Raw genomic sequence first — 22,687 nt, forward strand, 5'->3', positions numbered from 1 at the left:
GCAGCGCCCATCAGCAGACTCACCTTGGGAAACTGGGACAACACAGGGATGTGAGGCGGCAGGAGGGAGAGGAGGAAAAGAAAAAGAGAAAACAGGGTGAAAACAGAGGCCAGAGGGCCTGGCTGAAGTCTAAACGGTGGCCGGCCATGTGCGTGCTGTGCCCGTGGTCCAGGGGCCGGCAGGTGGGTGCGGGGCTGCAGGGGTGCGGCCCCGGCCCTCCCCTCCCCTCCCCAGGTGCACAGCCTGCAGCCCCACCTAGAAGCCCCCTCGGGGGCCACCTCCTGCCCCTCGCTCTGGGTTGCCGTGTCCACCTGCAGAGGGACGACTGCAGGACACACTCGGGATGTGAGGTGCTCCCTCCTGGCCCCAGCTGGGCTCTGCTGGAGCCGCATGGTCATCCCGCATAGGGACAGGAGCCACGTTCGCAGAGCCTAATGCCTTGGGACAAACCGAGGCCAGGCCACGGGGCAAAGAGGTTTTGTTGTACAGACATCTCAATCCACAGGCGGTGGCACCCGAGCCCCGTGCGGAGAACACGTGGATGGATGAGCAGAAGGTGTCACGATGAGGTTAGCGGTGTCTGCCGTGGGCGTGGCAGCAGGGAGAGGACGGCAGAGGAAGACCACGTATCTCTCCATCCTCCAGCAGGATTGGCTCTTGTTGGCTTGTTATTATCAGAGCGGCTTGTAAAGTCCCTGGCTTTAACTTCTACCTAGATCCCTTCTTGTCCTCTTGGGGGGTTTTCTTGATAGTGTGTGTATAGATGACCCCCCGGACACTCCTGTATGGAAGTCATCCTCGGGGCGTCTGGGTGGCTTAGTCAGTTAAGTGTCTGCCTTCAGCTTGGGTTGTGATCTCAGGGTCCTGGCACTGAGCCCCAGGGTGGGCTCCCCACTTAGCAGGGAGTCTGCTTCTCCCTCTCCCTCTGCCCCACCTCCTTCCTGCGCTCATTCTCTCTCTGTCTCCTCTCTCAAAAAAATAAAAATAAAGGACGCCTGGGTGGCTCGCTCAGTGCTTGAACATCTGTCTTCAGCTCAGGTCATGATCCTGGGGTCCTGGGATCGAGTCCTGCATCAGGGTCCCTGCAGGGAGCCTGCTTCTCCCTCTGCTTATGTCTCTGCCTCTCTCTCTCTCTGTCTTTCATAAATAAAAAAATAAATAATAAATAAGTCAATAATAAAAAATAAATAAAAATAAAATCTTAAAAAAAGGTCATCCTGCACTGTTTCCACTGAGAGGTTTCCTTCATTTCTGCAGGAAGAGCCTGGAGTGGCCCTATCCAACTATCAATTAGGACAGATGAGTCATTCACAGGACCTCCCTTCAGGGTGGGCATCCTGGGACATGGACGCTGCACTGTTGCTCAGAGCCATCTAAGCCTGCAGCCCCATCTCAAGGGTGGCAATTCCATATCCTTCCAGGGTGAGTTTCCTTTCTGGAAAAGCGGGAAGGCACCCTGGGGAGATGGGTGGCTGAGTCTGGCAGGCAGAAGGGGTTGGTGGGCAGCAGTGAGATGTGGTGGGTTTTCTTGTGCAGCCAAGTCTGAAGAGTCGGGCACAAAAAACAGCATCCCTGGAGCCTGTGTGCAGACGTCCAAGAAGTGTACTGGCCACAGCAAAGGCCTGGGGCCCTGGAGCAGGGTGGGAATGTGGGTATCCTGCAGCTTGATTACACCAGACGCACCAGCCATAAGATAGGGGTTTCTGACTGAGCCCACCGTCTGGGGTGATGGAAAGAGAAGTCACCAGGTCCCCATCTTGCTTCTTGGGGTCCACAGTCCCTCATCTAGGACCTGACTGGGGGGCCCTTTCAGTTATCTCTAAGACACAGACGCTGTGGTTCCTGGGTTTTAAGGGTAACCAAGATAAAAATAACCAGAAAGCTCTATAGATTAGACGCCAACTCACTTTTATTAAGATGTGGGTGTGTTCCACTTTAGCAGAAAGTTCCCTTCCTAACATGTCCAAGTGCCTGGCCAGACACTGGGGTGATATGGGAAGAAGAAGTCGAAGGAGTCAGGTCTTGCAACTGCAGCTGAGGATGCTTCCCAGAGCAGGCCTCCCAGGTTCTGGCCGGGAAAGGGTCAGAAGCCTGCAGGCCGTGCCACAGGCCCCTAGGGAAGTGACCAGCATGCATCACTCCCTGCCTGTCTGCAGTGCTCTGCAGGCCCTGCTCAAGTGCACAGGGAGAGGCTCCCATAAAGGGCCTGCCTTACTCGCTGCCTTCTCAGCCTACTCCCTTCCCGGGGTCCGTGTGCCTCGATGTCCTGACAGGGCAGCGCAGCCCTGAGAGCAGCCCGCGCAGCCTAGCCCGCTATGGGGCCAGCCCACCCCCAGCTGCCAGCCAGGGCTGGTGTTCCCCTCCTGTTTCTCTGGCTGCCCTTGCCTCCCAGGGCCTGCCTGGTTTGCCCTGACTCTGGGATGTCCCGACACAACATCCACCCACTCCTTCCCTGACCTCTGCTGCTGAAGACCTGCATCCAGGCAGCCACTCTGTCCAATCCACTGGCTCTGCTGGATCTCACTCAGGCTCCAGGGCTTGCATTTTCTCTGGCCGAGTGGCTTGCCTGGTCACTGACCCGAGGCCTCGCCTGGCCCTGGCATCTGTGTGTGCCCTGCATCCTCTGAGGATCCTGAATGCACAGTCCGCTACAGGTGATCCTAGATCATTCCTCTCCTGTCTCTGCTGTCCTTCTCTCTAACATTGACAGTCCAGCCTATGAATGGTTTTGCTGCTAGGACACCAGGAGGCGCCTGGGGTGTGAAGAGAGGCAACGTGGTGCCTGAAAGGATTCGGATTCTCCTGGGCAAGGGCCCCGTGGACAGGGGCCCTGTGCCATAGACAGACATGTGAAAATGCAGGGGACGCACACGGGGTGCCTGGCCACCCGCGGGGCTGCTTCCAGGCACGTGCGCTGTCTTTCTGGGTTGTTTCATAGATGGGAAGTCGTTTTGGTAAACTTAACTTGGTTCCGTGAACACTTTCACAAAACAGTTTTGTGTCTGAATCATAAAGTGCTAAGTGATTGGCAAAGGTCCCCTCAACAATGAACAAAGCTTAAATCAAAGGAAGGAGAAAACCGTGCTGTCCCGGCTATAAAAACAAAACAGAACAACAGCCGCAGCTACAGGGTTTCCTGTGGGTGGAGAGGCCACATACACTTTCCTTCTTTCTGAAAACTGCATGATGGAGACGGGGCCGCTAGGCACAGGGTCGTCACCTCACATGGGCCACACCCCAGCTACCCAGGGTGGTCAGGGGCTGTTCCTTTGACAAATAGGATGCCCCATGCGTCCAAGCTGAACAGAAGCTCTGTCCTGTCTTGTTCACATCCTCTGGGTGAGGTTTCTATGGGTCTGCACTTGGGACTCCCTGCAGGCATTGGGCTGGGAGTACAGGAGAGGGGGAGGGAGGGTCCCCTCTGCCAGGCGGCTGCAGACTCTAGTGACAAGGACACAGGGGAGCCCCCTTGAGTGCCCAGTCTCCGGGGAGGAGTAGACCTCGCCACAAAGCACCAACACCCGCAGGAAGGATCACAATCACCCAGACCATTGGGCTCCTGACCCTCCTCCAGCCCTGGTCCAGCCCCTGACCCAGAAGGCACAGTACAGGTGGCTACTCACTGGCAAGGATGACCATGTCCATGCCCCAAAAGATGCTCATGATCCAGCCCACCATGACGATGGCCGTGAGGGTCTGGATGAGGGCCGCTGCAATGTTCAGCCAGAAGACACAGCACACATGCCTGTCCGGGAGGTCGGTACGGGCTCCGCACAGCACGGCAAAGGCCGAGACAAACGTCCCTGTGAGAGGCAGGATGGACAACCTCCTGAGGGCACTGGGGGTACAGCCACACGCGTGCTTCTAGCTGGCCTGGGGCCCAGCCGCCCACCCCCTGGCAGCTAGGAGAGGGACGACCCGGTGTCCAGCACCTTTCCACTCAGACCCGGCCTGCCTCTCTTCCCCGTGCTGGAGGGGCCGATGTACCAGCCGCAGGAGGCCCGGCACAGTCCTGGGACCATCACAAGCTGTCCGTCCCATGTGGGAGCCATAGTGCAGCCACCTGCAAGGACACTGAACAGCCCGGTGGAAAAGGTATTGATCTTGTGTGGCAAAGGCTATAAAGGGCCTAGCAGTTCAGAAGAGTCAGCATCACTGGGGTGACACAGGAGCCACCCAATAGAGGTAAATTAGGAAGTGACCCCCAGCGCACACACAAAGGGATGGGAGCTCAGGCCCCAGGTGCCTGCAGAGTGGAGAGAGCACAGGCCAGTGCCAATCCTTCAGAGACCCTCCTCTGATGGTGTTCCCCCAGAACCTCCAGACCTGCGGTGGGGGCGGGGTGGGGTTAGAGCCCAAAGCAACATAGTGTGTGTGTCCAGCTCCCTTCCCTGGCATGACTTCTCAGATCCCTGCAGGTGACAGCGCTGCCCTTAATGACATTTCCCCAGAGTCAGGCTCTTCTCCAACATGGGCTCTGAGCCTGCAGCACCCCTCAGGGCAGCCGGCCTGCTGCCTTCCTCTGGTAGGGACCCTTTGCATTGGGCTCACCAGATAATCCAGGGAAACCTCGCATCTCACATCACATCTGCAGACCCTCCCCTTGACTGTATAAAGTAACATCCACATAGGTTCTGGGGGGGTCAGTGTGTAGACATCTTTGGGGGAGCATGATTCTGCCCCCGCACTAACACACCGCATTAACCAGATGTCCCTTGTGCTTCAACACCTGGAGTCTTGCTGCCCTTGGAGAGACAGCCCCTCAGGGCTAGCTGATTCCTAGACCTGGTACTCGACTCCCGAGTCCAGAGCCCACACCTCAACCAGCTCCTTTATGGACCCTCACACTCCAGGCTGCGAGACCCCCACCCTGATCGCTCAGGGCCAGATTCAGGACAGCCCCCTGAAATTGTTCAAACTGGCCAGCCCCTAGCCTGCTGACCCTACCTTGTGTGTTCCTTCCCTGCAAACTACAGTGAAGGCCCATGTTTGCCCCTTGTGACCTCTGTCTCCTGACCATCTCTGGCACCTCCTCATGTGGACCCCTGCAGCATGGCGTGACCCCTCCTTTTAGGAAGTGTGACTAACTATCCTTTCAATGACTGTCATTTCCTGATCTGTTGGCCTCTCCATATCTAAATAATAACAAAACCTACATTTTAAAGTGCTTGCACACTACTGGGTATTTACCCTAAAGTTACAAATGTAGTGATCCAAAGGGCACCTGCAGCCCAATCTTTATAGCAGCAATGTTCACAACAGCCAAACTATGGAAAGAGCCCAGATGTCCATCGATAGACAGATAGATACAGATGTGGTACATTTATACAATGGAGTATTACTCAGCCATCAAAAAAATGAAATCTTCTCATGTGTGGAATTTAAGAAACAAAACAGAGACTTAGAAGAGAGGGGGGAAAAAAACAAGATGAAATCAGAGAGGGAGACAAACCCTAAGAGACTCTTAATCCTAGGAAACAGACCGAGGGTCACTGGAGAAGAGGGGAGTGGGGGGATGGGGTCACTGGGGGATGGACATGAAGGAGGTCACATGATGTGATGAGCACTGGGTGTTATATAAGACTAATGAAGCACTGATCTCTACCTCTGAAACCAATAATACATTATAGGTTAACTGAATTTAAATAAAAATTTTAAAATGCAAAAAAAGAGACTAAAAAAATCCCTAAAAATAAGTGCATACATTCAAGAATCAAGTATCCTGTGCAAGGTCATGGTCATAGGCAGGGACTGACCCCACGGCCATCTGAGGCCATGTTCTTGCTGGCTGTCTCTGCCTCACAGCAAGTGCAGACGAGAGAGCAGGACATTTGCAAAACCAGTCAACAGACCAGTAACCATCCTCACACTCCCCCTCTTCCTCTTCCTCTGGAGCTCCTGCTCCTCAAGGAAGCTGCCTTGGCATCCATATTTCTTCCTCTCTGCACTCTAGCTCCTGGCCCTTCCCTGCCCAACCCTGGTGGCTCCCACTGGCTCCCAAGGTGGCCTTTCCCTGGCTCTACACCCATATGCCCCAGATCCAAGGCTGATCCCTCAGGTCCATGTGCTGATTCCCAATCCCAATCCTGCCCATCCTCCTCCTCTTTACAATCACCACCAATTGGGTGTTTCTGCCTCTTGAGGGCCTGATGGTCCCTCTTAGACCCCAGGTGGCATCCCATGCACTTTCTGGCCTGTGCATAGTAGGTGGAATGTAGGGATCCAAAGAAATGTAACCAGTGTTAACTGCATCCTCAGACCTCCTGCTTTGTCACCTGCAGTATTTGTTAAAACTATAGACACCTGGAGGGAATGATGTCACCAGGATGATGACACAGGTCCTTGCTGATATCATTTTGCTTCACAACAAGAATAGCCAACGACTATGCATGAGCAAAACACCACTAGAGGATCCCACCCTGCCCACCCAGAGGTCTCCCCTGAGCATTGCAGGTCACTTCTGGGGGCCCCTACTCTGATCTAGCTGTACAGGGATTGCAGGCAAATCTGTGGGGCCGGAGCACCGGAATCTGACTGTGATGCGGGTGGGAACATCCAGCATGGATCTACGACAACCAGCAGAGACCTTGGCACATGGAGTTCACACCCGCACAGCCCAAGTCATCATCCCAACAGTGGAGAAGGTCTACCTACCACATGTAACCCGAGGGCTGGAAGGAACACGTGGAAGCCATGTGGCCCTCTAACCCTCCAGCCAAGAGACAGGCGGCAAGCAAATCACCCCCAGGGCAAAGCCATTGCCCATCGTAGAGGGTTTCCCCACTCTGCATAGGCAGGAGGATTAATTCATGGCCAAGGCTGGGGGTAGCTCCCAGACTCTCCCAAATGGAGAGTCTGGGAAAGTGAGAGGAGCCCCCCTACCCCCACCCAGATAAGGCATGAGACATAGGGGCAGCCCTCAAGGGATGAGACATGGCCCTAGCTGCTATGGCTCTCAGCCCCATTGGACCAGAAGAGCCTGCGAGCACACCAGGAAGCTGTATTTGACTGCTCCGGCTGGGGAAATGGCAGACAAAGCCAACAGAGCAAAGCCAATGTACCTGTTCATCCAGGGCATTGGGGGCATTGCCTGAGTGAAAACAACAAGCAAAAAGCTTTCCTGGCATTAGAGCTGCTTCTCCCACTGCGCCAGGCAGGGAAGCTAATTCTGCTTTTCCCAAATACAGCCAGTATTTGGCCCGCCCCACCAGAAACTTCACTAGGCCATCCTATAGCCCTGCTTACAGAGCCTGCCTGACCTGTGGCTTTCCCCATCTTCAAAGTGAAACTGATAACCACACCTGGGAAGTCAGTGAAAGAATAAAGTGGGAAGCATCACACTTCCTGATGTCAAGCTAGACTATAGAGGGGTGTCTGGGGGGCTCCATCAGTGAAGCGTCTGCCTTCGGCTCAGGTCATGATCTCAGGGTCTGGGATCAAGCCCTGCATGGGGCTCCCTGTTCAGCAGGGAGTCTTCTTCTCCTTCTGCCTTTGCCCCTTGCTTGTGTGCTCGCTTGCTCTCTCTCTCTTGCTCCCTCTCAAATAAATAATTTTTTAAAAAAGATATACTGTAGAGCAATAGTAAGCAAACCAATATAGTACTGGCATAAAAACAAATAGACCAATGGAACAGAACTGAGCGCCCAGAAATAAACCCAGGCATATATGGTCAACTAATCTTTGACAAGAGAGCCAAGAACACTCAATGGAGAGAAGACAATCTTTTCAATCAACGGCGCTGGGATAACTGGATATTCACATGGAAAAGAATGAAGCTGGACCCCTACCTCACACCACTGACAAAAATTAACTTGAAAGGGATCAAAGACTTAAATGTAAGACCTGAAACCAAGAAACTACTGGAAGGAAACAGACACAAAGCTCCCCAACGTGGGTCTTGGTGACAGTTTCTTGCATGTGATACCTAAAGCTCAAGCATCAAAGTAAAAAATATACAAGTGGAACAACATCAAACTAAAAACTTCTGCACAGCAAAGGAGACCATCCACAAAGTGAAAAGACAACCTGTGGGATGGGTGAAAATATGTGCAATCCTTATATTTGATAAGGGGTTTATCTCCAAAATACAGAAAGAACTCATACAACTCTGTAGCAGAAAAACTACTCAATTAAAAATGGGCAAAGGACCAGAATAGATGCTTCTCCAGCAAAGACATCCAGATGGCCAACAGACATGAAAAGATGCTCATCATCACTCAGTATCAGTGAGATCCCACCTCACACCTGTCAGAATGGCTAAAATTAACGACATAGGAAATAACAGGTGTGGGCGAGGATACAGAGAAAGGGGAACCCTCTTGCACTGTTGGTGGGATTGTAAATGGGCGCAGCCCCTGTGGAAAACAGTATGGAGGTTCCTCAAAAATGAAAAATAGAATGGCCATATGGTCCAGCATTCCAATTTGGGGAATATATATATTTAAAAAATAAACACACTAATTCAAAAAGGTATCTGCACCCCATGTTCACTGCAGCATTACTCACAGCAGCCAAGACACGGAAGCAACCAGTGTCTACGGATGGATGAACGGAGAAAGACATTGTGGTACGAATGTGTACAATGGAATATTATTCAGCCATTAAAAAACGAGGAAATCCTACCACCGTGCAAACATAAAGCCTTCATTGCACTAAGTGCAGTAAGCCCGACAGAGAGAGACAAATACTACAGGATCTCACGGGTACCTGGAATCTAAAACAAAAACTAAAAGTGAACTCAGGATAAGAGATGAGACATGCGGTTACCAGAGGCGGGGGTGGGGGGGGAGCCGGAGGGAGGGGGTCAGGAGGTGCAAACCCCAGGTGCGAGGGTCGCAGGCACTGGGGGGTCACGTAGCGGACACTGCTGTGGGGCGCACACGAAAGTTAAGAGTCGATCCTGAGTTCTCACCGCAAGGATGAAAGTTTTTTCTCTCTTTGTCCTGTGTCTGCACGAGAAGCTGGGTGTGAGCAGGACCCGCCGCGGTGATGGTTTCACAACGACTATAAATCAACCCACCGCGCTCTACGCCTCAGACTTACACCGTGAGGGATGTCAATTATTTCTCAGGATAGCGGGAAACGATGCAGATGCCTGAGTCCCACCTACGATCCAAATTTAGATCTGGGGGTGGGGGTGGGGGGCAAATCTTCATTTCTAAGCAAGTTTCTCCCTCCTCGCAAATGCCCACTCAAGTGTGAGCTGCACGGATCAAACAAGGAACCGGCCCCTCCGTGTTCCCGGCACAGAGCCAGCCAGGAGACTCGGGACCTGGAGGTGATTATTCTCTCACCCATGGACAGCCGGTCGGGGACACAGACAGCTGCTGGATCCTCCTTCCTAGGAGATGTAGCTGGTTGCAGCACTTAGGTCTCTCTGCAGCCCATCCAGACACCTGACTCGGTCCATGCCCTTGGACTCCCCCAGATGAGTGAGGAAGCTCCTTATCCCCACCTGATGGAGGAGGAAGGGAGCGAGGGTAATGCCCCGGTCTGCAGAGGGGGGATGATGGAAATGGCACTTGAACCCCAGCCTCCTCCCCCAGGCAGGAGCAGGACAGGGTGCTGTGGGGGCAGGGCCCATGACGTGGCCAGGGGTGGCCAGCTGCTGGGTCCTGGCCAAGGGTGCTGCATGCCCAGAGAAGGTGCATGCCCCTAAGCTGGGGGCAATGGAGCTCTGGCAGGGTTTTGAGCAGGAGGGCGAAGCAGGAGAGCGATACAACGGAAGCAGTGATGGAAAACCATCATGTGTCGGCAGGGTGCTGGGTGAGTAGGCAGTATGTGAGATGGACAAGCAGAGCTGCGGAGGGATGGGGCATGGACTCAGGGCTTGGGAGTGGACACAGATGGAAACAGGGGACTTAGGGCCCCGCGGGAAGTGTGCCTCAGTCCTTAACCTCTGCTGGCATACTGTGCATGGTGGGAAATGAGATAAACACATGCTGACACCATTAAAAAAAGGAGAACACTAGAGAAGTGGCATGATGACAGAGCTGAGCAAGAGCAGGTGGGGGAAATATTAAGTAAAAATAACACAGATGCCATTCCCCCCACACCTACAGTGTGCGACACCGACACCGTGTACCCTCCCTCTGCCTACCTTACCTCTAATCCTTACAGCTCAGAGCTAATTATTAACACTCCCAGTCTACAGATGAGGGGGGGTGGGGCCGGGCAAGTCTCAGAAAGGTTGAATGATCCGGCCACGCAGCGCAGCCTTGATTTAGACCCAGATCTGTCAAGTTTAGAAGGCTGAGCTCTGTTTAGCCAGAATGTTGCATCTTTACATTAAAAAATAAGGAAAATTAGTACAGCTGCTGTGGAGAACATATGGAGGCCCCTCAAAGTAAAAATAGAAATACCAGATAGTCCAGCTATTTCACTTCTGGATCTGTACCCAAGAGAATTGAAAGCAGAGTCGCAAAGCAGTATCTGCACCCCCGTGTTCACAGAGGCATTGTTCACAAGGGCTGAAGCATGGGAGCACCCCAGGGGTTGAGAGGTGGATGAGTGGATAAACAAAAGGTGGTGTACACATACACTGGATTATTCATCCTTAAAAAGAAAGGAAATCCTGACACCTGCTATAACATGGATGAACCTTGAGGACATCGTGCTGAGTGAAATAAGCCAATAAAGAAGGGACAAATACTACGTGATTTTATTCATGTGAGGCACCCAGAGGGGTCGAATTCATAGGGACAGAAGATGATGGTGGTGGCCAAGGGCTGGGGGCAGAGGGAATGGGGGCTTAGTGTTTCATGGGACAGAGTTTTAGTCTTGCAAGACAAAAAAAAAAAAAAAAAAAAGATATCCATCTGGAGATGGATGATGGGGTTGGTTGCAAAACAGAGTGAATAGACTTCATGCCACTAAACTATATGCTTAACAATGGTTAGGATGGGGCGCCTGGGGGTGCTCACTTGGTTAAATGTCTGCCTTCCTCTCAGGTCATGATCCCAGAATCCTGGGATAGAGCCTCGAGTCAGGCTCCCTGCTCAATAGGGAGCCTGCTTCTCCCTCTCCCTCTGCCTGCTGCCCCTGCTTATGCTCTGTCAAATAAATAAAATCTTTTTTTAAAATGGTGAGGATGGCAAATTTCTTGTTATGCCTATGTACAATTAAAAAAATGAAAAACATGAGTAAAGAAACCTCATCCTTCCTGATTTTCAAAATATCCTTGAAGCCCTCCACCACCCTCCTGCCCAGCCAGAATCCCTGATGGGAAGCCCTGGAGCAGACGGTGCCCTGACCTGTGGCCAAACCTCAGCCTTCCTGCCTCCTTCCGCTGGGCTGAACCACATGAAATGGCCATTTCTGTGGGTTGATCCTCAGCTGAAGAAAAGAAATTTGCTATGGCTTGGCCTGCTACATGTATGGATATTTTGAGCATAACAAAACTCTGTCCTTGAGCTCAGAAGTTCTGAGTTAGAAGCCATCTGGTCCATCTCTTGTCAAAAGATGGAAGCTCACCAGAATCACCAAACTGATGAGAGGCCCCTGGGCCTCTACATGCATCTGCCTGCCTGCCATGGGGAGAGGACGGCCCAATGAATCCGCTGCTCTGCAGAACTCAGAGTTGTACAAAAGGCAACACCAGCAAAGACCCAGGCTCTGCAGGGAGGAGACGGGTTGGCCCACATTTCGTCTGAAAGAGGAGGCAAACTCAGGGCACCTGGGTGGCTCAATCAGTTGAGCATCCGACTCTTGGTTTTGGCTCAGGTTGTGATCTTGAGGTCTTGGGATTGAGCCCAGCATCAGGCTCTGAGCTCAACACAAAGTCTACTTCAGATTCTTTCTCCATCTGCCTCCCACTCACATTCTCTCTCTCAAATAAATAAAATCTTAGAAAGAAAGAGGAGGCAAACTTATGTGTGTGAGGTGTGGGGGGGACTCCTGGTCACTCCTTTCACCCACATGGACATGTTCAGGATTACTCTGGGATATACATAGAAACACAAGCACCGCGTACACTTACTGATTTGTACAACATTTATATGCACATATGTTACCAGCAGTTGCTTTCATTTGGATAAATTATTCATCAATTATTAATTAGGATCAATAATTTTACTAATTAGGAAATGATGGTAATAGGTCCCTTTGGCCATATAAAGTTAAAAGTACTATAGAAAGTAAGGATTAAGTGAATGGATTTATAATATAAAAACATCATTTTAATCTTTCCAGCAGTAAGTTTAAAGAATGATTTTAGCACATTTTCATATGAAGAGGTGTTAATTGTTTTAAATGAGTCTTACCCGCTAAATAAAGAGCCCTACCCAACGGCAATGTGTTAGTTCTAATTTATCCCTCTGAGTGCCAACCTCATGCCAGTGAGCATTCCGGAGTCCGGAGCTAGAGCCCAGCCAGGCGGGGGGAGCCCCCCCTCTAGTTCACACACCAGGTCACAAAGGGAAGAGTGACAAATTCTGTTCGGTTGTATCAGGGAAGACTTCACAGGCAAGTAAGTGATTGTGGGGAGAGGTCTGGAAGCTGATGGAGATGGTCCAGGGAAGAAGGAAAGGAAGAGCATTCCAGATACAACCCAGCATGTCCCTCTAGGAGCTCAGAGGGTGGCACAGGGTGCAGAGAGGGGAGCGATGAAAACAAGGCTGGCTCATACTCTGTCAAAAAATATAATAAGTTGGGGTGCTTGGGTGCTCATTAAGCATCCAATCTGTTTTTTTTTTTTTTAGCATCCAATCTTAATTCCAGCTCAGGTCACAATCTCAGGATCATGAGATGGAGCCCTGTATCAGGCTCCATGCTGGGTGTGGACCCTGCTCAGGATTCTCTGTCTTTCACTCTCCCTCTGCCCCTATCCCTAAATAAATAAATAAATAAATAAATAAATAAATAAATAAATAAATAGGATACCTTCATAAATTAAAAGAATGGGGTCAAGGTGGGCCAAGGGCCTTGCTATGGGGTTGGGCTACCCTCTCCAGGCAATGGCAATCAACAGGGAATTATACATTTGGGTTTTAATTTTATTATTTTTTTAAAGATTTTATTTCTTTGTTTGAGACAGAGCAAAAGAGAGAGCACAAACCGGGGGAAGAACAGAGGGAGAGGGAGAAGCAGACCTCCTGCTGAGCAGGGAGCCCAACGTGAGACACAATCCCAGGACCCTGGGATCATGACCTGAGCCGAAGGCAGACGCTCAACCGGCTGAGTCACCCAGGTGCCCCTCAGGTTTTAATTTTAGAACAAACACTGTGACCCCAAGGGGAGGACGGGGCGGGGTGAAGGGCTGAGGCAGGAGGCTGGGAGGAGAGACATCGCCAAGATCTCCATGACAGGCCAGAGGGGGGACAAAAGGAGTGGCAGCAGGGACAAGCTGGGAAGGACCCCAGGAGGAAGAGCACGTCATCGTGTCCCCAGGACCGGGTGACCAGCTGCATGACGTGAAAGGAAGAGGAAGAAGGTCCAGACAGGTCTGGGCTTCTGGTTTTCCACACTATGCTGTAAGGGGGGGGGGGTCCCTGGAGAACTGGGGGGCATTGTCCAGGAGAGCCTGAACAGGCAGCCCAAAACCATACCTGTGCATGAGCTCCCTAGAAGGCTGTAGAAGGCAAGGACAGAAGGTCAAGGCAACAGCCAGGGAGACATTAAGACCCCCAGATGAGCAAGGACAGGGAAGGTGGGAGGGATGAGGGCATAAAGGTGGGGGAGCAGGGCAGAGGGATAAGGCTTGGGGTCTCAGAAACAGGAGGCCGACTCAGGGAAGATGAGCCAGGGACAGGCCCCTGTAGCAGAGAGGGCCAGTGACAGGTACTGGGTGGGAGCATGGCCACATGGAGGCTGGAGAGGAGCCCTCGGCTCGGGGTCTTGAGAGCAAGCCAAGGTAGGGGCAGGATGTCAGAGGCCTGGGAGAGAATGAGGTGTGGATTCCAGGATAAGAGAGAGGACTGACCACTCTTTCAAAAAGGATATTCAATGGGCACCTGGGTGGCTCGTGGTTGAGTGTCCATCTTTAGCTCAGGGCATGATCCAGGGGTCCTGGGATCAAGTCTCGCATAGGGCTCTCCAAAGGGAGCCTGCTTCTCCCTCTGCCTATGTCTCTGCCTCTCTGTGTGTGTCTCTCATGAATTAAAAAAAAAAAAAAAAAAAAGTATATTCTAGAAACGTAAGCCAGTTTACCCATTGGGAAGTCACTGCATGGCAGGAGAGTCTGAAGCCCTAACTGGGCAGGTGCAGGTGGGTGTGAAGCCTCCTGATAAGATGAAGGGAGGAGGAGAGGAGAGGAGGAGGGGAGGGGGCCTACCGCAGTTTTCCAAACCAGTCTGCTTCGCAGCGAGAACTGGGATCTCTAACAATGCAGCTCTAGGGCCCCACCTCCAGACCACCAGAGGCATAGCGATGAACCTGGGAATGAGCTGTTTAAAAAAATAAAACCCACCTCACCTGACCCTGATGTACAATCCAGTTTCAGAAGCCTTCTCTGAGGCAAAGAGAGATCGGCCTCTGAGACACAGAACCCAAAAGTTGTACACCCTCGCAGGAAACCTGCACACGATTCCAGCCATTCCCACTGCCCAACAGTGTCCCCACAACGCAGGGCCGACCTGGGGAAATTACTCTCTGCTGCACAGGCAGGACAGGGAACTCTTCCAGGGGGCAGGGGGTGGGGGGAGGCCAGGCCACCACCTGGCACAGAGGGGGAATGATACCAGTGAACTGCCACCCAAATCAGCCTGTGACCAGACCGTGAACGCTGGCCTGGACATGAGCCTCGCACACAGGTCCTACTGTGACCCCAAGGGAGGAAGGCCTGACGAGGACCCCAAACACACACAGAGACTTAGAGCAAAGATGCCCCAGGGCTTTGCAACCACAGCCCTCTCTGGCTGCCACAATTCATGTGGGAGCTGTGGGAGGTGCTGGGCTGGAGAGGAGGTCTCAGGGAAGGTGATCCCAGATGCCATCTGCAGCTGGCTCTGCATTCAGAGGCGCTGCTGGCCACGTGCATGTTCCCTGTCACCCTCCAGGAAGGGCTCGCTGTGTACAGCCCTCTTTCGGGCAGAACTCTCAGGAGATGTAAAGGACAGCTCGGCCCAGACTTTACAGCCGATCTGGGAGGATATGCCACTCCCTAGGACAGAGGTCCCATGGCTACCTGCTGTCTAGTCCAGACGAGAATGAGACAAATGGAAGGTCACACTTGGGGTCACACTCTAAGCAGCTTTGCCTCTTAGACCTCAGGGGGCATAAGAAGTAGCAGAGTTGGTTTTAAAACACCATCCTGGGCCCCAGCCTCCAAGACCCGAATGCAGCATGTCTGGGCATCCAGTTCTTCATCACATCAGTTATTCCCACCTGGAGGCAGAAAGGGAAGGACAATAAGCTCACAAAGGATTCTAGAAGGAAGTTCAGGGCAGCGTGGACATACACAGGCCTTTGGTGAGCCGCAGTGGGCGGCAGAAGAGGAGGCCTTGGCCTCCGCAGGGCTCGGCGCATCCTTCCATCCTGCACACATACACCCCTCCATGCTGCTCTGGGGAAGGGGCAGGATGGGGCGGATCTGCCGCTTGTGTTCACATGGGAAGGCCCCACCGGTCTGCAGGCTTCAGCTGCGTGCGTAGAGCAGACTGAAGAGAGTGAAGGAAGAGAGGGACAAAGCAGGAGAGGGCGGGGTGCCAGAGCAGGTGGAGCGGGCCAGTGCGAGTCGTGGAGGGTGAAGGACGGTTGCCCAGGGTTCAAGGCTGCGGAGGGCAGTGGGGACGGCTGTGTCCTGGGGCTGGAAGCATTCTGTGGACCCAGCACTGCCCTGAGCCTCATGCCCTGCCCGGCAGGGAACTTGCAAAGCAGAGACTCTATAAAAGCCAGAGACAGAGGAGCACAGGGCAAAACACAGTTCTGGGACTCTAGTCATCCTGACCACACTCAAAGTTCCTGGAAATGAATCTGCCCATGCCTTCGACCGGTCTATGCTGGACCAGTGGTAAAAGGGTCTGTGGACGGTCTTCCACATCCCGACGGCACACAAACCCCCCAGTGAGGTCACTCGTGCCCATTGCACACTAGAAGCACAACATCTCCCGGCAGTGACCAGACTGCCCCCTGCGGTCAGCAGCTCCTACTGACCCCTCTATCCATTTTTGATCACTTACAGATGAGGAAGTGCACTTATTAGGACTTAAATATTTCTGAGCACAGGTATCAAAGAAGAAAACCAAAGGAGGGCCTTGTGGTCCCTCCACAGGGAGGAGGTGGAGGACATTCCGAACAAACCTCTTGGCATTCGACCTTGGCTGCTGCCCCATGCCCAGTCCCTCCAGTCCCAAATGGGGGGAAGAAAGCACCAGGTCGGGGTACACACTCCAATTCTTTCTGGGGCCACAGCAAATGTGGAGGGCTCGGGGAACGGTGGCAGCAGAAGCCTTCAGGTGGATGGGAGGTCACAGGTGACACTCGGTAGCCACCACAGCCATGGGGTGGGCCTTCATTCCCCACCTGAAAAGGTCTCGTGGCATAAAGGTGGTCGGGCAGGGAGCCCCCTCCACTGCTACAAATAAATCTGTTGTCCTTCTGGAGGACGGAGAACCAGAGACCAACTCCGTGTCCACCGTGCCTTCACCGCAACACCAGGCTGACGATCCTGCTGGAGGCTAGGTTGACAGGAGCCGATAATTAATTTTAACAGCGCTGCGTGTTGCATCAGCCTCCCTGCACTAGTTTGCAAAGCTCCCCTGCCCTCCACCATGGCCTACACCCCCAAGTCCATGCAGAGCAGAACAGGACGCCTCAGGTCTCTCTCAGGGGGCCCAGGGTGGCCCTCTGATCTCCCCCAGGATGTGGAGCCCAAGTAGAAATGTAAATGCATGACTCCAGGTTCCCCAGCTCCGAGCTGGGTCACGATGGGTTCTGGGCATGAATGCCAGAGGGTGAGCTAGGGGAAGTGGGGAGGGGGAGCACTGGAAGGTCTACAGGGCTGAGGCCCTTGGGGGCCAGGTTTGTCCTCCCCACCTTCCAGCAGGGCCGGGGTTATAGCTGGTCAGTCAGGTGGACAAGGGCAGGGAAGGACAGGCGTGGGAGAGGATGACACGCTCCCGTCTGCTCAGAATCTGCAGCCTGATGAGATGAAATTTCCATGGATGGGCAGACACTGAGATTGGAAACAGAGAGGGGCTCGGCCCAAGGTCACAGCTGCTGGGAGCCTCGAGATCCATGCAGGGAGAACCCACCACATGAAGAGCCCATGGGTGGCTCTGTGAGCAGGGATCCCCAAGTCCTGCAGTGACCCCTGGCCTTTGTGGGCATCGTTTAAATATTTTTTTAAGATTATTTATTTAGGGATCCCTGGGTGGCGCAGCGGTTTGGCGCCTGCCTTTGGCCCAGGGCGTGATCCTGGAGACCCGGGATCGAATCCCACGTCGGGCTCCCGGTGCATGGAGCCTGCTTCTCCCTCTGCCTATGTCTCTGCCTCTCTCTCTCTCTCTCTCTGTGACTATCATAAATAAATTTTAAAAAAAAATTTAAAAAAAAGATTATTTATTTATTCATGACAGACAATGAGAGAGGCAGAGATATAGGCAGAAGGAGAAGCAGGCTCTGCAGAGTCTGCGAGGAATCTGATGCAGGACTCCATTCCAGGACCCCGGGATCACGACCTGAGCCGAAGGCAGACATTCAACCACTGAGCCACCCAGGTGCCCCTGCGGGCGTCCTTTATCCACAGGCTCATGGCTGAGCCTCAGTCAATCGTTCAGGCCTCCAAGTCACATCTGTCATTCATAACACATCTACCGCACCCTCAGCTCTGAGCTTGTAAAAGGAGTCACCGTGTCCTTATCCACTCAAGTGCAGAATGACCTGGGCCTCCAGTGCCAAGTGTGCATGAAGCCAGGCGTGCCAGGCACCAGGGAGGCTCACAGCCTAGAGTGACAGCCCCAGGAGGGTAGGATTGAGCTGTCCCCAGGTGCCCTGAGTTGTGCCACACACCCGTGGCATCAGGAGGACAGTGCAGCCCTGCATCTTGCCCCTGAGCCCACAGCAGCAGAGGCTTCCTAAGTCTCCCAGGTCCTGAGCCTCCCAGGTGCACTGCAGACAGCAGAGGAACATTTGCAGTCAGGGTCCCCAGGCCTGGACACCCACATTCCCAGGCACAGAGCTGCCTCTTCCTTACAATCATCTCCAATCATTTTGTCAGTTTGGTTTCCCCACGTACCATTTATGAAGCACCTGCTGGGTGCCAAGAACTGGGCTAAATCCATGTGTGCCCAACAAAAAGGCAGCATCCCGGCCCTCAAAGATCTCCCAGGGTAGTGAGGACAAGTAAGCCACGGAACACAAGGCCACGTAGTCGGTCCTCGGAGATGGGCAGAGGCAGGATGCTGCCCACAAAGCTGGGCCCCGGAGTCAGAATGCCAAGGGCCCGAATCCCAGCTGAACCACAAATATGCCATGAAGCCTTGACTGGAAACATGATGTGTTCAAACCTCAGTTTCCCCATCTGTACAACGAAGATAATGATAACAGCCTGCCTCACAGGGTGGGCGTGAGGACCGAAGTTGTGTGTGTGAGGCACTGAGAATACAGAGTGGCCCTGGGGGGGGGGGATTTGTAGGTGAATGAAGGGGGCCGCAGCCCTGTCCCATGGGGGCAGGTGATCAGGAAAGTCTTCCCCAGGAGGTAATACCTGAGCAGAGCCCTGAAACAAGGAGTGATGTGCTGGGAACATGGCAATGAGCTGGAAGATCCTAGTCTGTCATCGTGATTTGTGGCCAGTGGTGATACTTTTCACTCCACCTCCTTAAGAAACCTGTTACAACTGCAAAGTTCACTCTGCCAGCTGCATGAAGCCCAAGGCCTGGGGCGTCAAGCACCAAGTCTGCAAGGCCGTCCAGCAAACAGCATCTCAGTGGCCATGGAGAAGGCCACGTAGCAGTCAAGCAAACTACAAGATAGAAGGCAAACAGACACTAGACACAGAAAACAAATGTGGCTGTGTGACAGTGCTGGCGCTGTGCCAAAAAGCCCCCGAACTTCCAGGAAGGCATCTGGGACGCAGCCCCAGATCAGAGAGTGCCATTCCCAGTGAAGCAGAAAGAGCCAGGCTCTCAGCTGAATAGATGGTCTGAGCTGACCTGCTGGAGGTGGCACAGCGGGGGGATGCTAGGGGTTCTTGTTCAGAAACCAGGAAAGGACTCCAGTCCCAAGGGACCCCAAGGAGCCACACTGTGCATCATCCAGGTGGCTGCATGACGGCAGTAGAAATGGGCGGCTGGGCTACACTGGCGCCCCAGCCTCCCAGAGGAGCAAGGAGGAAGAAGGGAAGCGGAAGGAGGCCCATGGGGCTCACGCTCAGCTGCACCCCGCTGGGCCGGGGACTCCTCGCATGCCTGGCAGATGCACCTGCTCCTTCTTGGAGCCAAGCAGTGCAGGGTAGCACTCCCAGGCCAGAGACAGCATCCTGCAACAGCTCAAGGGAGTGGGCTCAGGATGGCCTTCTCCAAGAACTCATGCCATGGGGACTGCCACACTTGCAGGGAGGGGACCAATGCTACTAGAAGGACTGGATAGTACTGACACGGGGCTGTGGGGCCACACAGGACATGGCCTTTGACCCACACAACTGGAGGCCACGGCCTGGGATGGGGAGGCTGGGCCACTCTGACTCCTGCAACTCCTGGACACAGGACTGGAGGTCTTCTTGCCACCCCTCCAGCCCCTCTTCCCTGGAGGGATGACAGGCTGGCTGGGGCGCAGAGAAGGGCTGCAGCCGACCACAAGGCGTGAGGGAGGAGAGGAGAGCTCCCTAAGGATCCCTCTAGGGGCACAGGGACAGACTCACAAGCCACCAAGGAGGGAAAATAAGGAACTGCTTTAGGCTGTCCTTTGGGCTAACCTGCTCCCTCGATGGTCCCCAGAGAAGGGCCTTTCTACCACCCAACAGCAAGGTAGCAGCAGCAGCAGGATCAGGGGTACAAGTCCATGCTGCACCGAGCCCTCAGGAGAGAGGGACATTCCACCAAACTGACCCTGCCCACTTCCCCCCACAACCCAGGGCTGCCTCCTCTTTGAACAGATAAGACCTAGGACAGAGGGTGCATTCCCCGACTAGAATGCACTAGAATGCTGGAGTGGCCCCAATTCTGGAGAAATCCCCCTGTACCTACGTCCTTCAAAATGTGACCCAGCAACTCCTTCTATCACAAGGCAGTCTCTGCTTCCCCACTCTCTGGACTTGTGATTTTCACAGGCCGACATCATGTGGTATAAGTGGCATTGTGCCGGTTCTGAGTGGAGGCCACAAGGGCTGCGTGGGCCTCCACTTGCTCTTCAGATCTGTCCAGCCTCCATAGGATGGGTCCAGGGAGCCCACTGGAGGACGAGGCCCAGACATCCAGCCACCCTGGCTGAGATCAATTAAGCTTAGAGCCTCTAGATCCCAGCCCAAATGCAACCCACAGAATGTGGACTAAACCAGTGGCCATTGTTATAAAGCCACTAAGTTTTGGGGAGCAAAGTCAACTGAGGCACCAGCTGTGCCCGTTTTTCCAAACCTGGTGGCCCCCAGGACAGGGGAAGGAGAAGCCACCACCTGGGCTTCTGCTGGTGCCCCTACCCTACGACTGCAGAATGCCTTTCCAGAACAGAAGAGCCGAACAAACATGTTCTGGTTTCCCATGGGTTGTCCCTTCCAAAGAGCCCACCTCTGGGGCAGCACTTCAAGACTCACTTACTGGTTTCCTACAGAGGCAAAGAACAGAATGGATCTGATAAACCTACTTTTTAACAGGAAACTTAGATCAGGAAAGAATCCAGAATTGCAACCAGCTTTGTCCTGATGGAGGCCTTCTGTCCCCAGATCCAGGCGTCTTAGACTTGACTTCCACTGGAGCAAGGCCCCTAGGACCACAGCTTCCAAAAGGAGAGCCAACGAGGCTGCACGGGGAGGGGCAGGAGGCAGTGATGCCGATTGGGAAGACATGTGAGTAGGGTGGGAGAACACAGGAGCTGGGTGGGCAGCAATTAGAAATGGAAAACAGGAGGAGTTCAGTGGAATCCCAGAGAAATCCTGGCAGCTTTGGAGGGAGCACATGCTGTGCCACTAAGGAAGTCCAGGTAATGGCTCTGCCTGAGTCACCATAGCCTCCCAGAGACCCGAGGGACCAAGCCAGGCCAGCTGGGGAAGGAGCTCGCTTAGCAGGGTGGTGGGGTGGTAGGATGGCAGGCCAGCAACACCAGCTCCTCCCCGAGCACCCCACTTCCTACCCCAGCCACCTCTTCCCAGCTGCCTTTGCTGGTGTCCTATTCTTCTCCCCGCCCACTGGCTGGCTCCCCGTGCTCCCCAGCCTCTCTGCTTATGCTCCCTCCCACTGCACAAGCCACCGAGCGCTCCAGCTCAGAGCCCAGAGCCCAGGCGGTTTGCAAGCAGCCCACGCTCCACCCTGGCCCCACAGCTCAGATCACCCCTTCGTGCTATTTATGTGCAGATCTCCTCTCACCATGGCACAAGACTTGTCTGTTCATCTCTGAGGCCTTCCGAGTTGCCTACAAGAAGAAATGGCACATCAAAGACGCTTAAACACCTAATGAATCTGAACTTCCTAGAATCCCTTCGTGTGACTATAGTGAAGACAGTTCCCAGGTAGATGGCGGTTCTGAGAAGGTACACCTGGTCCTCTGCACTAGCTATGAGCCCCTTGGGGTGGCACAGCCCCGAAATAAAAACACCGACTCTCAACATGGCCTGCTTGGATTTGAGCCCCGACCTAACCACTTATCAGTGTCCTGTGTGACCTTGAACAAGTCACTTAACCTCCTTATACCTTGGTTCGCTCACTTGAGAATGAGAGCAATAATCTCCACTTCTCTGTGTTGTTCTGGACATTACAGGACATGCAGGTGCTTAGAACAGCAGTGGGCACCCCATGGGCACTGTAGAAGTGTGCATGTTAGCTCGTCCTTCACCGAAGCTGGGTTTGCATTAACCCCCTTTCCGGCCTGGCACATGGCAGGCCTTTAGTGAGGCTTCCTGAATGAACAGATCTCCACTGAGGCATCAGCTGGGGCCTGGAGTTCTGTGCTCCTACAGGACCAGACAAGCTGCCCTCCTGTCCTCTTCTCGGGCGTCACATGGCTGGCACTGGGTGGACCATGTGCTCCCTGAGGGTGAGCCTGGGCACTTGGCTTACTTTGTAGGGACGTCTCCACCACTGGGCTCCCGCACCACCACCCACACCACCACCACCACCCACAACAGGTGGCATGCACAGGAAAGTGGTGCCCTCGCGGCCCATCCTAGCTGAGAAGCCCATGGTTATTCAGGCAGAAGAGACTGATCTGCCCTGCTTGGTCCCTGCGGTGAGGGACGGGCTGAGGTACCCCCCAAGACAAGCAGGCTGCCTACATGCCCTCTGACCTCAGCGCCACGTGGTAAAGGAACATGGAGCTGCTGTCCTGGCTTCCAGCCCTCGTCAGGCTCCTATCACTTAGGACCTTGGCCATCACGCCCTCTCTCTGAGCACCCTCCCCCCGTCCCCTCCCCCTCGAACGGTTCTTACTGGTGTTATTATGACTGGCACCTCACAGAATTCAGTGCACGGGATGCTTGGGCTGGGCACCACTTTGCCTTCTGAATGACCCTGCTTCTCTGGTGGTGGCACAATTCAGCAAATAGCTTCCTCCCCCTCCCACGGGCCTGGCAGGGTCTGGGAAGGAGACAGGAAAGGGACAG

The 22,687-nt window shown here is 53.7% G+C and overlaps 1 protein-coding gene across 2 annotated transcripts in view; it reads right to left on the reverse strand.

The window, feature by feature from the left end:
• Window positions 1-22,687, reverse strand: part of STUM (stum, mechanosensory transduction mediator homolog) — a 56,633-nt gene that overhangs the window by 2,038 nt on the left and 31,908 nt on the right. Inside the window, exons 2-3 of one of the 2 annotated variants that reach the window (XM_049112460.1) lie at window positions 3,624-3,803; window positions 2,001-2,113 (exon numbers count right to left, since the gene is read on the reverse strand). In XM_049112460.1, the coding sequence (XP_048968417.1) occupies window positions 2,016-2,113; window positions 3,624-3,803 (278 nt within the window). In that variant the 3' untranslated portion in view covers window positions 2,001-2,015. Of the gene's footprint in view, window positions 1-2,000; window positions 2,114-3,623; window positions 3,804-22,687 lie in introns of those variants that run through there. The other variant, XM_025430660.3, reaches the window with a different exon arrangement.

The sequence above is a fragment of the Canis lupus genome, chromosome 7 (genome assembly GCF_003254725.2).
Source record: "Canis lupus dingo isolate Sandy chromosome 7, ASM325472v2, whole genome shotgun sequence".
Taxonomy (NCBI): Eukaryota; Metazoa; Chordata; class Mammalia; order Carnivora; family Canidae; genus Canis; species Canis lupus.